Raw genomic sequence first — 16,240 nt, 5'->3', positions numbered from 1 at the left:
TGAGTGGCTTAATCCAAAGGAAGTATGGATAAGAAGCTCTACTAAAAGTCCTACAGTTGCTTAGAACCCAAAGAGGAACTGTTGTCCCAGTTTTCTATGATAGGCCGGTGTTTGGAGTATCGCTGTAAGCCTTAAGACCCAAAGTCCTCACCTGTGATAAAATGCTCTTCCATAGATGAGCGTTTTCTTCAATAAGAAAAAAGGATTCTTCACCTCCTTTTGCCACCTCTTTTTCTTAAATGAATCAATTAGAAACTCGGTGAATCAAAGCAAGGTAAGGTTTGTTTGATTGAGTCAAATCAAACACACCAAACACACCAGCTGTTGAGATACAGGTCTTTAGCTTATACAAAGCTATGCAAAACAAACAAAAAACCCTATTTTGTGCAGAACAAAAAAAATATTTTATAATTATTTCTATCCTTGGCTGACCCTTTCTAGACTCTAGATATGGTAGATATTATCAAAGAATTCTAATCAAATCATGTAATTATTATTACTACTTATTATTATAAAATATACCTCAGAAATATTTTGATGTTGTCACACTTATAAGAAAAGGCTTTCCCCCTCCCCCTTTCTGAATTTTAATCTATCTAACTAGTGCTTGCAAATAGCAATTACAAGGGCACATCTATATACAGTTTTTGATTACTTTTCTTCTGTGTTTAGCAGGTACGCAATTACACTAACAGATGTCTAGGAGGAATAGAAGGGTTATAAACTGTGCTTTGATCCTCCATTGACACTTTTCTCAGTGGAGGAAAACAGATGTTCAAAGCAGGAATATATCTTAATTTTAACACAAAGAAAGTTAATGGAGGATAGATGATGAGTATGAACAATTAACAATTAAGAGGTAGAGTTTTATGTGACCAAGCACCATGGCACACCACAGGAGAAACACTTCTCTCTCCCATTCCAGCCATGGTAGGCCAATGTCAGGCAGAGATGTCTGGGAAATAAATAGAGTTTTTCATCCATTTGCTTGCTTTATGAGATGGGAGAAAGGGAAGCCAGATCACAGGCCAGACCACCAATTAAGGCCATGCACATAAGATAAAAGCTCTAAATGAGAATATAAAGAGTAGAGACATAGAAGATCAACACTCCATTTGCATCTTTTAGAGATTGACAGATAGCCCAAGGAATTTCGTACAGTGATTTTTATTTATTTATTTATTTATTTTTAATTTTTGTTTGGTATTCTCTCTTAGCTTACAGTTATTTGCATGTCAAGAGTCTTTTTAAACTGGAAGCAAAATGTTTGTTTTTAATAGCCTTTCACAGCTTTTTTCCCTCCAATGATTTTCCTTAAAATTGTTTTTTGAATCCACCCACCCTTTTGGCACAAGTTATTACCCCTATTCTTGTGAACAGAGATCAACTTGAGAAGGAATATTGGCTCACAGGCTGCTGTCCGAGAGTAACTCTGCATGAGAGTAACTCTGACTCAATTGTTACAGCTTTCTTATTCCAAAAGGAAAAGATTTCTCCTCTTTCATCCCCACTTAGCTTGCCATTTTACCACACATGGTTCTACACCATCCTTTGTGCCACTTCTGGAGCTTGTTGAATTGTTTACTAAAATGATTCAATTCACTAACCTGGCAAACAACTATCTGGTACTGGTGTAGCTTGTTTGTCTTCTCGACTACCCTTGTATAAGCTTGCAAAGCTGTCTGATGAATGCCAAAGAGCCAATAAGACTGGGAGCAGGACAGAGCATGAGTGATGGACACAGACAGATAACTGCACTTCCAAGACTACTCTGCAGACCCAAATGTTATTGAAGGTATTCTGATTAACCTTCAACCTCCAGGCAGGTGTTTGGTGAAATGATAAGGTGGAAATGATAAGTGTAGGAACAGCTCTCTGGGTCACTGACTCCCTAGAAAGCATTTGCCTGTCTGCTACTGTTTATATCAGAGATATTAGCCAAAGAAAAATACAGGATTAAGTACTATTTTCCAAGTTTCTGAAAAAGCTAAGTGACCGTGAGCTGTCACCTGGTGTAGACACCTCAAATAATTGCATGATGAGTTGCATTTCTAAGAAAATACAGATATGACAAAGAGGCAGTAGACATTAAGTGTGTGTCCAAGATTTTTAGATGCAATTAATCTCAAATATATGCAGAGAATTTAACTGGCTGTTTTGGTTCTTTCTTACATGCAGACTGTTTAGTACTGAATAATTGGTTTATCAAAGCAATGTCCCAAGAAAGAAAAATTTCAGCAGACCTAGAGATCATGTATCTGAGCAAGAGAGAATATTTATATGGGGTCAGCCTGTTTCATCAGTGAAGAAAATACCGCAGTTCCCAACAGAGGAAGGGTCAAAGAAAATAATGAAAGCTTGAGCTTAAAATGCACCCCAGCTAGAGGATAGAGCTGAGATTGAAATATTGAGAAGTGATCAAACTGTTATTAATCTGTTACTTAGAGGGGTAACAAGCATCTTTTCAAATATTACTTTCCAAGAGAAAAGGGAGTATTGGGTGGGCTCTGGGTGGGTGGGCTCTGGGGAGGATTTTTTTTTTTTTTCCTTAAATCACAGAGAGAAAGGTCTGCTATGATTTTCCAGTCTCTATCCTCTGTGGCTTCAAAGAATTTCTATTTTCCTTCGTGGCAGGATATAATAACAGCAGTAAGCAGAAGGTATGTCATTGCCTTATTGAAATCTAAATTAAATGAACATTTATTTAATTATTTATTTCTTTAAAACTACTCCCTTCTTTTCTATTCATGACTCTTTTTCAGTATTCCAGTGGGAACACCTGTGCTATCAGGCATGTGCCTTCTCCTTTCTTTCCTATCATAACATGGATTCTGCTTAACAAATCCCACTGTGAATTTCTCTCCCTTCACTGTAGGACAGTTATCCATACACACAGAGTTGTCATCAGGATCTCTGAAGACCCTTGTTCTTACAAGCTGTCATGGAAGGTACTGTGATTCAGACTCAGGCACCTACATTTAGCTACAAAATAAGCATCAACATTCAAGGTAACTAAAATCCCCTTACACTTAATAGTACTATGGAAGCTATAAATGTCCACATGTAAATGAACATTGTTATTTGATGTGCTCTGAGGTATCTTGCCTGGCACTCAACTCCTGGACTAGAAGGTTTCTGGACCCCCACAGGTCCCATGTTACATCCAGGGGGGCAGATGACAATGACACAAAATCTGTAGGAAACCCACAGCCTTCTGGATCAGGAACTTGAAATGAGGTAGGATATTGCAAGACATGTCAAATGGTTCCAGAATCCTGTAATAAGGGAATTAAGCAAAGACCTAACTCATCCTTAATCCCATATATCCAGAACCAAGATACACAGATCACATGTAGACACTTTAAGTTCCTGAATCTGAAGCTCAGTCTCAGCATAGTAAATATAATTTCCGTTTTCCCATCTTCATGCATGTAACTAAAAATGCTTTATAGAGAGTGTTAAAATCTTACTGTGACATATTATGCAGATAATACCAACAGAAAGAAAAATAAAAACTAGTAATAAAACACAAGTTTAGGAATATGGTTCAAACACACACAGCAGTATTCTTATGTATTCTCCATTTGTCATTTTATATGATGAAGAATAAGGAACACAAACATAGGTAATTTAGATAGGTCTACACAATCAGTCCGAATACCCTTGGAGACATCTTTGGAGACAAATTGTACTAATTCCAGATCATTTTAAAAGAGTTGTTTATCCAGTGTCCAATATGGATAATAAATCTATGGACAATTATGAAAGACTATGATGACTATTTAGCTATAAATCATATGAATTTTCCAAAAGAAATAATAATTTCAGAGCTCAAATCCAATTGCATCTTGCTTTGTCCAGTCTAGACATTTTACCTTCCATTCAAAAATGAGAATGAGAAAAAAATTAGGGATGGAGTATAAATATATATTTGTTTTAGAAATGGTTTTTAGCACTGTGTACGTACCTAAAAATGAATTTGGATAGTACTTTTGTAGCAAGATGCCCCTCTCCTGGTACAATGATAGTGACCCATCTTTGTCTTCTTTTACTCTGCCATTATTAATGAAGTTGTATTTCCCTCGCTTTACACCTTTCCATTATTATACCTTGAAAACAGATATATTCTTTGTTACACATTTTTGCTATGCATTATATATAATGCTTTTCAATCACATCATATCTTTTTTTTTTTTTTCACAAATTCACCCGCACATTTACCACACATTTCCATCATCTTATTAAAGATGAGTTTAAATGTGTTTTATTTAATGCTTTGGTGAATGCATTACTTGTCAGGAAACCTCATGGAAATTCATGTGCTTAATGCTAAAGTGCCTCCTATCGCACACCCATTTCAATTAAAGTGTGACATTGACACAGCCTTAATGCCCTCAACTGCTCATTTGACACAATCTCATGCGGTGATATCTCACCAAAACAGGAAGCTGCTTTCGCATCTCTTTTGCATTATGTATTCATTTTAGGATTAGTCACATGGCTAATGAGCATCTTGGAGGCTGTCCAGTTTGCCACACTATGTCATGCTTCCTTTCCTGCCACTCTACTTGCATTAACTCTCTGTGATATTGCCAAAGACCATACAGAGTGTAAATTGCTCTTATCCATTTGTTCCAGAAAATGATCACATCCTCTGCCGCTTAGAAATTGTTCTCATTGTTGACTACAATTAAATATTAAATGTGCACTGAAATCATTTTATTTCCATGAAGTGCTAATGTTTGAAATTTTGCCCATATACAGTTTGTCTAATACTGACATAATTTCTTCCTTTTTGTCTCCTTTTACTTACAAAAACAATGTTTCTGTCTCAAAATTCAGAACTGGAATGTTTGCGCCAAGCCTAAAATATAATCATTATTATGATGAATTCCACTTTATCTTGAAGTGGAAATAAACTCAAAGTGACAGCATTATAAATAGCACTTCAGATATCATTTAACTTTTTAATCAATGTTCATTCTGTTAAACAAATATTAACACAATAATTCGGATATATATGTGTATGCAAATTTATTTATGCCTCTATATGTCTACATTTATAATTTCCTACCATCTTATCAGCTTTTCCAAACTTAGACAACCAGCTTATAAAACAAAAGACAGCTTTACATATTAGAAGGGACTATTTATTGTAATCATTTATTTTGACACCACATCTTTGATGGACATTGACCAGGGGACTTCTCTGAATAAATTCGTATTGGAACAAAAAAGTACCACTCACATAAACAGAACAAAATGTAGCTTTGCCTCTCAACCAAAAAATAATGGACTTTCCATCACACCATCCAGTAAATTCTTCAACTGTACAACTACATCTATAAATGATAGACGCAGGTGAAAGAAAAACACAGAAATGATTCTACTTCTATTTGTGTAGCTCTTTCAGGATCAAAATTAATATATTTGAAATATATGTATGTATTTGACACACAAATCTATGAACGCATACATATAATATTGTATAATGCAGAAACTAAAATATAATTTTATCCAAAAATCTGCGTCACCTTACAGTAGCAGCAACATTCTGTGATCAATTCTTGTTGATCCCCAATAATATTTCAAACATGTCAGTGGATAACAGAAGAAAAGTTATAAGCACAAAACACCATTAAATTCCAATCGTGTATTTCTACAAGGGGTATGAGTTGCTGTAGAAAAAGAGAACTCTAATGCATTACTAACATAACCTTGAACCAGAATGAAAAGAAATGATATGGAAAATACATTTTTCTAGGGACTGTCACAACAAAGGGAAAAAATATGTCTCTGTTTTTTTGAAAGCTATTTGATTAGTACCGCAGAATGTTTAGGACAAGTTACTCAGTGTGTGTTTGGATGGAAGTAGAAGTGGGAAAAAGAAGGATATTTGGCATTATATTAAAATAAAAGGAGTCCATATTCTCTCTCTAGTCAGTAACAGTATGCGATTCTCACAATAGGCTCATGTAGGACTAAACAAAGCAGAAATACATTCTCTTCTTTAGAGTCTCCTTAAAGTTCACTGTCTTATCAGTTTACAGAGAGGATATAAAATAATAAGGACAAAAATAAAATCTTCCAAAAACCTTCCAATACAAGTTGATTGCCCACAGGTATGCTTGAATGGAGCCAAGCAGCAGGTCAAGACATAACATTTATTTTCTATACCAAAAGAATTTAACTTCAACATATTTTTTATGATGGAAAAATGTGAACTTTTATGGCATAAAACATGAAAATCAGTTGGCAGACATTTCTTTTTCAGTCAAAGCAAAAACTATTGTAGTAACCATTTCAGGTATTTAGTATGTTCCTAATAATTGCAAGTTGATCATACTAGATGTTTTTGTGACTTTAAGAATGGACTGAACCTGGTGTGGTTTTGCTTTTCACGTAGATTACCAGATTATATCAGTTTTGTGCTGATGTGTTTTGGGAGAGGTTTATTTTCTCTTGTCCTTTTTTTACCTATACACAAGTGTATTTCCTAAGAATCTACAGAAGTAAGAAGCAGCTGAAATTATTCCGTTCCCATGTCAATGTTGAAGGTGGACAGAGGAAAGTTAAAGTGGACAAAGTGGTTATAGTGATTTAGCAGCCTCAGGGGCCTTTGAAGTCTTTCCTGTAAAACTGAAAGTGATAAACTTCTGGGGTGTCAAAGACAACAATGTTATTTACAAAGGTGCTTCCAATTCATAACCCTACCAATACACAGTATTGGTACAGTATTAGGACAATGGTTAGAATAGGCCACATCAAATGTAAGGCAGTACAGTATCATTTCTGTCTGTACTACCTACTTAAATCATGGCTAAATTTGCACAGATCAGAATAACAATTACTGCTAACACAATCTCATTCCATAGGAAACAAACAGAATGGTGAAACTAACTGAAGAATATTATGAAAAATATGTAGGTGTTTGTTAGCTCTATATGCCCGTGAAAGCAAAAGAAACTTTGGGCCTGATTATAAAGTTTAACTGCAGCATAGGATGCTCAATATGTTGGTTAATACTAGAAATCTGTGCCTTGCCATTTAAACACATTATAGATCTTACTTATTTATTTAGTTTGTTGTTGTTGTTATTTCCATAGATTATCACCCTCTCAGTGGCACTCACAGAAACTGTTATTCCTTTAAATGTCCAAAGACAAATAAAAGCACAAGTAGGCAAAATATGTTATTTTCAAAGAAGCACACTAAAATCTAAGGTCAGGACATCTAGAAGTTGTTCAGGAGAGCTCAGGAGTTCCACAAATAGGATACAATATTCCAAGGAATAAAAATGGCCTAAAATGTATGACAGAAAAGAAAGTCTTTGGTTATGTCTTTGATTTCCAGAGACATCCTTAATTGCAGGCAGAGCTGAAAGCTATGTTCAGTTTTCTGCTTTGCTGTTCTGTTGGAGTGAAGCATATTTCATACCTGACCTGTTTTTACTTTCTTGGACTTCTGTATGCTAAGGGAAGCAGAACAATGACTGTCTGCCTATTCTGCCTCAACTGTTCTGCCTCAACATGCTACCTTCCCTAAAGGTACATGAACTTTTGGTTTGTGGCAAGCATCTCCTTGAAACCTTCAGGGAATCACTTCCCCTCCAGTAACTCCTGCTATCAGCACAGTCTTGACCCTGGATATGCTCATTTTGGATCACCTTTCTTTCTGATATCTCAGAAAATTCTCTAGAATTATAAAATCTTAGTAGACTGATGGAAAACAGTTCTATTATGCCTGCCAGCAGAAAAAAACAGTGGAGATGAATTGTGTGACTTGAGACCTGGACCTCAAAAGTTGTAATAAAATTCATAACGATACAAATATTTTTGGTGTACAGAGATTTTTAAATGCATTCTAGATGTTATTACAGGTAAGTTAACAAATGATTCTGTCTATTTGTTGTTGTTGTGGTTTGTTTCTTTGTTTTTGTTTTTTAATGTCAAATTTTGAGGGAGCATGCCATAAATGTATCTAGCAGAAAATATATACTTAGCCCAAGATACTTGGGCTGATATAAAGAGCAGATACTCTGCTGTTTAGCACATTTTATAGTATGAATAGAAAATGAGCCTTTCTCAGGATGTCCTTAGCATGTCCTGAGACAGAAATACTGAACAGATAAATCATACTTCTCACTACTTTCTCTGTTTTCTATCTCCCTCTCTCTTCTTCTATTTGAAGTGTTGGTTTTATTGAGTAGGAACTGTCTTTTATTCAAGGAGACCTTCCTTCTGACTAGGTCCTCTAGAATGCATCATAAGATTTCCTTCTTTTTATGATTATTTATTATTCATATTGTGGTAGTGTCTAGAGACCAATAAGTTAAGATTATGACAAGATGCAATATATAGATAAATACAAGTGGCAGGCAGATAGTAATAAAGATGGGTGTATGCACGTAACTTAATGGCTTCCATAACTACTAATTTTCCTCTTTCCAATTAAATCCAATGTGTTGTTGTTGTTGTTGTTGTTTTTTCCTGATTTCAACAAATAATTTTTTAGCAATTCCCTATTAGTTTTGCCTTCTTTAGAGCTGATAAAACTATTTTTATTTGTATATATTTTTAATGGCTATAAAAATACTAGTGGTGTGAAGAGTTGACTTTTTTTTTTTTTTTTTTTTTTAATTTAAATATCACCACTTACCAGGAGTTAATATTCATGGAATGTGTAATACTATGGTAATGAGAAATTAAAATAACATTAGCTGCTCTACTTACTTACGCAGTATCATTGTAGAGGTCAGACCTGTGTTTGAAACATTTGAAAATTTCAAGGATAACAGAAAAAAATATTTTGGTGTAAGCTGCTTTTCTGGTTTGTATTGTTTTGTTTGTTTGTTGACTTTTTATTATTTTTTTTTTCCTAAAACAATCCCACTTATAAACCCTTCAAATTCAAGGCTTTTTTTTCTTTTTTTTTTCTTTTTTTTTTTTTTTTAATATCAATAAAGCTAACTAATAAAGCTACCCTTAAGTGAAAAAACATCCGGTTCTGCTGATTTCTGTCTTGATTGCACACACACTTTTTGCTACATTTATTTATACTAGTAATTATAGTAGCGACCAAAAGATGATCAACAGCATAAATGAAAATTGGTATTGACAACCACTCAACATCACAGAGTCACACAATGGTTGAGCTTCATCTCAGATCCTGTTTCCAGCTCTGAATATCCCCTTGTATTTCAACCATTTTAGATGCTGGTTAGCATCTAAAAATGATGATTTTTGGGTGTCGTAAATACATATTTATTATTTCAGGTTGTTATGCAAATAAAACAAATGGAGTAGGGATGCCAGACAACAACTCTAGTATAATAAATTCAACAGGTGCTCTATTTTTACAGAGAATGTAAACTAAGAGTTTAAAAGGGGAGAACAGTACTACAATAAAAAATAATTACATATATATATATGTATATATATATATATATATAAGAACCACTCTTCAGAATGGAGTTCATATCTTATTTAGGTATAGTATGTTGAAAGATTTTTTTACGATTTCAGGAAGAAGTGACTATGGTATGACCACAACACAATTTCATTGTCATCACAAACATAAATCTAATCTAAAATATATAGATCTTGATTCTATATAACTGTTATTTAGGAACAGCTTTTTGTGGTATGGAAATCTCAAGTAGGTGGAGAGATTGAAAGGAATGAAGAAGTTAATAATCTTTACTTACCTATAGTTGGATCATGATAGTCAGGGAACCGGTGGCTTATAAACTGCATTGTCATTGCTGGGGAGCAGAAAGACAAAGGGAAGGAAAAGGAGTGATATTACTATCTTCAAATGACAACAGAGAAAACAACAGAGAATTCACCCATTCAAGTATCAGCTTAGAAAGTGAATCAAACATCTGCCTCGTATCTACAGAGACAAGAAAGTATTTGTATTACAGTGATATCTAAGCACTAATAAATAGCAAATATATATTATAAGTCTTAAATTGTTCCTTTTTAAATTTTATTTATCAGTCGTTCTATGTAGATGTATGTGGTGGTTTCACCCTGATGGAGAGCTGAACTCCACCAAAATCACCCTCTCACACCCCCTTCTCAAAGGAAGATGAGAGGAAGACAGTATGATGAAAAGAAAAAAGCTCACAAGTTGATAAGTTAGCTTACTTAAAGAGAAAGAGGAAAAAAAACAAGAAAGGGCCATGCAGAAACACAGAAAGAGAGAAAACAATTATTCTCTACTTCCCATCAATACGCATCAAAGCCACTCTTGTGAATTTACTCAGGTGGGCAGCTGAGCCCCACCACAACTGCTGGGAAAAAAATAATAAATCTCTTCAAAGGCAAAGGGGGAGAAAATATGATGCAAAAGGCTTGCAGTTTGAGATAAAGACAGAGAGATGACTCAGAAATTATTTTCATGGGCAGAACAGACTCAGCATAAGGAGATTAACAAAATTTATTGCCTATTACTAACAAGCCAGAGAAGTGAGAAACAAAGAAAACAAACTAAAAGCACCTTTCTCCCATCCACCCTGCCCACTCTCAGTATACTGCCTTGTGCTAGAGGGAGTCTTGATGGTGTACCAGTACTGCTTAGCAAGAGACAAAACATGGTGTGATACCAGTGCTGTTCTACCTACTAATGCAGAGCACAGCACTGTCTGCACCACTGTGGGGAAAGTAGCTCCATCCCAGCCAGACCAAGTACAAAGTTACATATTTTTAATACTTGGTAAATGCTGTTAACCCCAATATTGTCTCTAGAGGAAAATCACTTTGGTAATTTTTTTTTTTTAATACTACCCCAGTTGCATCATAGTCCAACTTAACTAGGTATTCTGGATAGTATTTACACAAATCAATCATACTTGTGCATCAGATTTATTGTGTAATACACTATTATTAAAAAAAAAAAAAAAAAAAAGTATAAAGATTTTGATCTTTTAGTTTTTAAAAATTACATGCTGCCATTCAGCTGTATTCATGGTGACTATGGAAGAGGCCTCCCTGAGGATAACTACTGAAGTTTTCGCCATGGCTGCCAAACCAATACATAAACACATAATAAAGAAACAAATCACAATGTCTGATTGGAATTAAAAATAAAAGGTTTTGTTTATTTTTGTAACAAATAGAAATTCCTAATAAACTTAAAATCCTAAAATTCTCCAAAATTGTAATAAATATGCTGGAAACTAAGTGTTATAGTAATATATATATATATATTTGCACTTAGCTATATCACAATTTACTAAGTAGCATTTAGTCATAGACCCAGGATGGAAGAAATGTAGCTTTATTCACACAGAAATTTGAGTTGACTGGAATCCATGAAAATGTTACAAATGTTCAAAAAAAAAAACAAAACACATACACTGGGGTTAGGTAGAGGTGACTGGTCATAGGCTGAAAGTCAATATAACTATTTAAAGGTATGTTTCAATTAGTTAGCTGTTTTAATTGCTATACAATATTTAAATGATTGGGAAATGACACTAATTGAGGGAAATTAATGAACCTGAGCATCTCACAAACTAGCTAAGGACTCTAACCATCTTATAATGAATCCTTCCTTTCTCAAGTAAATTTTCAGTTATGTTATACAAAGTGAAACAAATCCAACAGTCAAGTTAACTCCAGCTGAAATATATAATGTTTTCTGAAACAACATGGACTGAAATTTCAGCAAATTTTTAAAGAGAAAAAATGTCTACCTTCACATCAACATTTCTTTACTAACTGAAACCTGCAATTGCTCTATTTGAAGGACCAGTTTAATGAAATCTATTGCTACTTTCCCTTTGGAATAAGAAAAATATATGGTTCAAACCCTACCCCCTGCCTCTGAGAGACAGCTGACAGAAAAACAACCATCTGTCTTTTGTTCCAGAACTTCAAAATATAATTTAGAAGTCTGAATCTTAAAAGTTTTCATGGTTTTTACAAACTGTCACCAATTGCTTACCCAATTTGCTTTCTGATTCATTTAAGGAATACCTAACTCATGCAGCAGACAAACGATCCTGTTAACCACATACAGCTTGGTTTCTTCTGAACAGATTGCTTTACCTTTGAGTATCTCCTAGGTTCAGAAATTTTAGGAAAATTACCTGAGCCTTCAGGAAAATTGCTTTACATAACTTAGAACAGGTTTTTTCTCTGGACGCATAATTCCAGTTTATGTAGCAAGACAGAAGCACTCATATCCTGTCCAACCCTAAGTTTCCAACATGCCACCTAAAGTTAAAGAACTGAATAAGCACAAAAGTTGTCCTGAGTATTCAATGGTCATGGTAATTTAATAAATGGTCATTTATCAGAACAGAATCAGCTGAAAGGTAATGGTTTCAGCTTCAGCTAAAGGGAAAGGTTTCTCTGAGGAAAAGACCTTCAGCAGTTGAATACGTGAATTCCCTTTGCTCAGAAACCAGGGGTGGGGGGGAGTATAGAACATAACATAGATTTTAAAAAATGTTCCTTGTTTTTTAAGTCAATTTCACAATTTATTTATTTTTATTTTTTTTAATATATATATATATTTTTTAAATGAATGCATTAAAATTTCAGTATAGCATCTATGGGGCCACTTTACCAAAAAAAAAAAAAAAAGTATTCCATCTGAATTACCCTATCTGTCAGTCACAACACATTAAAGCAAAGATGAAGTTTTGTGTTTCTGTCCTGTACATCTCAGATACCTTGAACAGCAGAGGTTATGTACAAGAAATTCCACATTTTGCAAATTCTGTGTATAAATACACCCATTTTTAAAACAGCATTGGTTTAGTTTAATGTTTTTCCTTATATTAAAAATAAATAGATAAGTAAGTAAACAAACAATTAAATAACTAAATCATAGAGTTAAGGACATAGTTTTACAAAATTTTACAGACAAGATGTATTAAACATTTATTACCATGTTAATAAATTATTGCATATTTAGTATAGACAAATATAAATGTTAAGAAGCAGCATTATAAATTCATAGTAATTCAGAGAGGGTAACTGTGCAAAAAAAAAAAAAAAAAACAAACAAAAAACCAACCAAACAAAAAAAAACTTGTTCAGCCTATACATATTATCTGTGTGCAGTGACACTGATATTTTCTATATTATCTATTGTCAGATATATTATTTCCAAGTACTCTGTATATTTGGACACTTTGATTTCCAGGACACCTGTTTGTTTCATCATGACAGATTTTTAGGCATCTCCATCTGATAACTGATAGCAGTTTATGAAGAATAAAGTCATGCCTAATGTGATCTGCCTAGTTTGCTCAGAGAGGCAGAGGCAGCTAGCAGAAATGCTCTTCATATGGTTTATGCCTACATATTTTGAGACTTCTGAGGGCCTGAACCACAAATGAATTCTATTTGTTTCACTACCTGCTGCTTTTCCTTGCCAAGATTTTATTATTTATTTATTATTATTTATTTATTTATTATTTTATTTAAGCAAACTACTCTTTATCTGATCTTGATCTTCTTCCTTTCGGAGCCATGTCTTTTTCAAAAAATCTGTTGTTAAAACTGAAACTGGAATTCTCAGAGGATAACCAGAACTCATGATAAATATTTTTCCTCTCTTCTGGGACAACCTAAATCAATAGATTAGCTACATCCTGATTAAATCCACAGGATCTAAAAAGAACGAAATCATTTGGAAGCATTATACTGACTTTGCCATAACATGCAAAATGTCAGCCACTGGGATTTAGACAATTTCTCCCTCTCAGAACACTGGGCGTGCACATACATCATCAAGCCTTGCAGAGGAACAGGTTGCACACAGTGCTCTGCAGGCAGATCTGGAAAGGAATGTACATCATTTAATGCCATGTGCAACAATACTGATTTTTATGTGCCTGATCCTTGTCTCAGCACAGAGCTGATTTGGCTTAAAATGAACCTGGAGAACTACAAAATTTTAGAAAGATGTTCACTGAATCTCTCCACTCAATGAAACGTCTTATGTCAGCTGGTGGGGGAAACACTGAGTAAAACTCACTCACATGTGAATCTCGGCCTAAAAATACTTCAATGACAGCTCTTTGTCAAGGGTTTGGCCCCCAGGCCCCCTCCTGATCACCAGGGTAAGAAACCTCTGATTCCTTTAGTGCTTGTCACCTACGGCAAGAGGATTAGTACCCTCTGAAAGAAGTAGGTTACATGGCTTTGTTTTCTCAGACAGAAGGAATTAATATATTCTTTATTTTATTTTATTTTATTTTATTTTATTTTATTTTATTTTATTTTATTTTATTTTATTTTATTTTATTTTATTTTATTTTATTTTATTTTATTTTATTTTATTTATTTTGGCACTGGATTACGATGTGAAATAAGGAAATTGGGTATAAAATGTGGGAGTTGGAACACATCTTCTCCTGTATGTCCTTTGATATAAGAAGCAACACTTTCCATTAAACCCTACTGAATGTTGGTGCAGCAAGCATTTTTTAAGAGCATGTGTACCAGGTGTACCCTATGACGAAAAGGAATGCCTAGCTTTCAGCTGGAAAGCCCTCACTCTGTGAGGATGGTGCACAAGCAAGTCTGAGTATCAGGTCTGATGTAGAACAACAGCTGTGTTCAGATTTACCAGATATTCCGCAATCTTGGCTACTGGACATGGAAGTTAGTTCTGAATGACTGTTAGAAGTTGTAAGAATGCTTCCCAGACCAAAAAGGGAGCTCAGTCATCAATGGTATGAAACAGTGGAAATCCAGATGGAGTTCAAGGAATTAAACTGGCTTATAGCCAAATCTGTCTGGGCTCCCCAGCAGGTCAGCTGCCTCATCTGGGATATGCTGGCTTCTTTACTGTCATCAACAGCAGAGCCAAAGTCATTTTTCAGAGAGAATTAATTCTGAAAATTAACAGGAAAATGATATTGGCACTCCATGGTATTTTATAAAAATAATATTATTGAAACTTCCTTTTTTTTTTTTTTTTTTTTTTTTTTTTTTTTCCTTATCCATGATCCCTTTTTCTTTCAAACTAACAATCACAATTAATGAATTGAAACCATCATGAGATACTGTTGTGATTATTTTCCTTTCAAAATCCAAATAATACTGCTGCATGATTTTACAGATCTATAAATTAGATAACTTTAACTCTAATATAAGCCACACACAAAGCCACACACTGTATCAAAATGTGGCTTTAAAGCAGGATATTAAAACAGAATAAATTGATAAAACTGATATTTGAATAAATACATATGCATGTACAAGTGGAGTCAGATAAAAAAAAAAAAATATATATATGGTAAAGAAAAAAGAAAAAAAGGAAAAATGAACCTTTAAATCCATAGCAGATATTGTGAAATGTTTAGAATTGCAAGTTTAATGAAAAAAAAAAAAAAAAAGAATATTTTATAACACTGTGAAGATATTCCATTTAAATAGGGCATGTACATCACCTGGCAGCTATGATAAGTAAAAGGATTATTGTTTCAGATTAGTAGTATTTTTATATCCATCTGTGGCTAAGTAAATGCAGATTGCCCCAGATGAATAAATATGCCCGATATGCATCGGTAACTATATAACTTCAAAGTTCCCTTCTGTTTTCAAAATAAAAAGAGGAGTTAAGGTCATGAATTTCATTTTCTGTTGTTTCTAGTTAGTTTTATCCAACATTACTTAACCATCTAGAAGGTATACTATACCCATGTTAACACTGAAATATATGTTTTTTGTGAATAATAAACTTATTACTCTCTGTTACTTTCTATAAAATTCCTGTGCTTTTCTTAATGATAGTTTATTTACCTCCCAGTAGGAAGTATTATGCTAAAGTTTTATTATTTATTCTAAAGCATTTTTTTGATGAGTGCAGGTATGTAGTTCATGTAAAGAAAGGTATTAGTTCTTAAAAGCATGTGTGCATTTATGGGTACATAGGCTAATAGAAAAAAATAATACCCACTGCCCTGAGAGCACAGAGAGTACAATTAATTCCACGGTCCTCCTAATTTGTTCTAAATTTGACTTGTACCAACAGCTTTGAATGTAGTCCTATCCAGACAGGATAGCAGGTTGCGAGCTTACAAAATAATCTTTATGACAATAGTATCCATGATGTCAATATCTTATCCTGAGCTTCTTAGCCCTCTCTGTTCACCCAAGAACTTACACATATTCAAACTCTGGATGCTGTGTGTGATCCCATATTACTACATTTTCTAAAGAATCTTTACATTCTTTATAAAATACTGCAATCTCTATAGTCTAATAAAATG

At 34.0% G+C, this 16,240-nt stretch overlaps 1 protein-coding gene across 1 annotated transcript in view; it reads right to left on the bottom strand.

Moving 5' to 3' along the window:
• The window catches only part of RIT2 (Ras like without CAAX 2), a 214,713-nt gene that overhangs the window by 130,657 nt on the left and 67,816 nt on the right, over nt 1-16,240 (bottom strand). The window contains exon 2 of the mRNA XM_084504085.1: nt 9,707-9,763. Within this exon, the coding sequence (XP_084360211.1) occupies nt 9,707-9,763 (57 nt within the window). The remainder of the gene's footprint in view (nt 1-9,706; nt 9,764-16,240) is intronic.

Source organism: Aythya ferina (genome assembly GCF_964211825.1).
Source record: "Aythya ferina genome assembly, chromosome: Z".
Lineage (NCBI taxonomy): Eukaryota > Metazoa > Chordata > Aves > Anseriformes > Anatidae > Aythya > Aythya ferina.
This window is presented reverse-complemented; position numbering and strand designations above follow the sequence as displayed.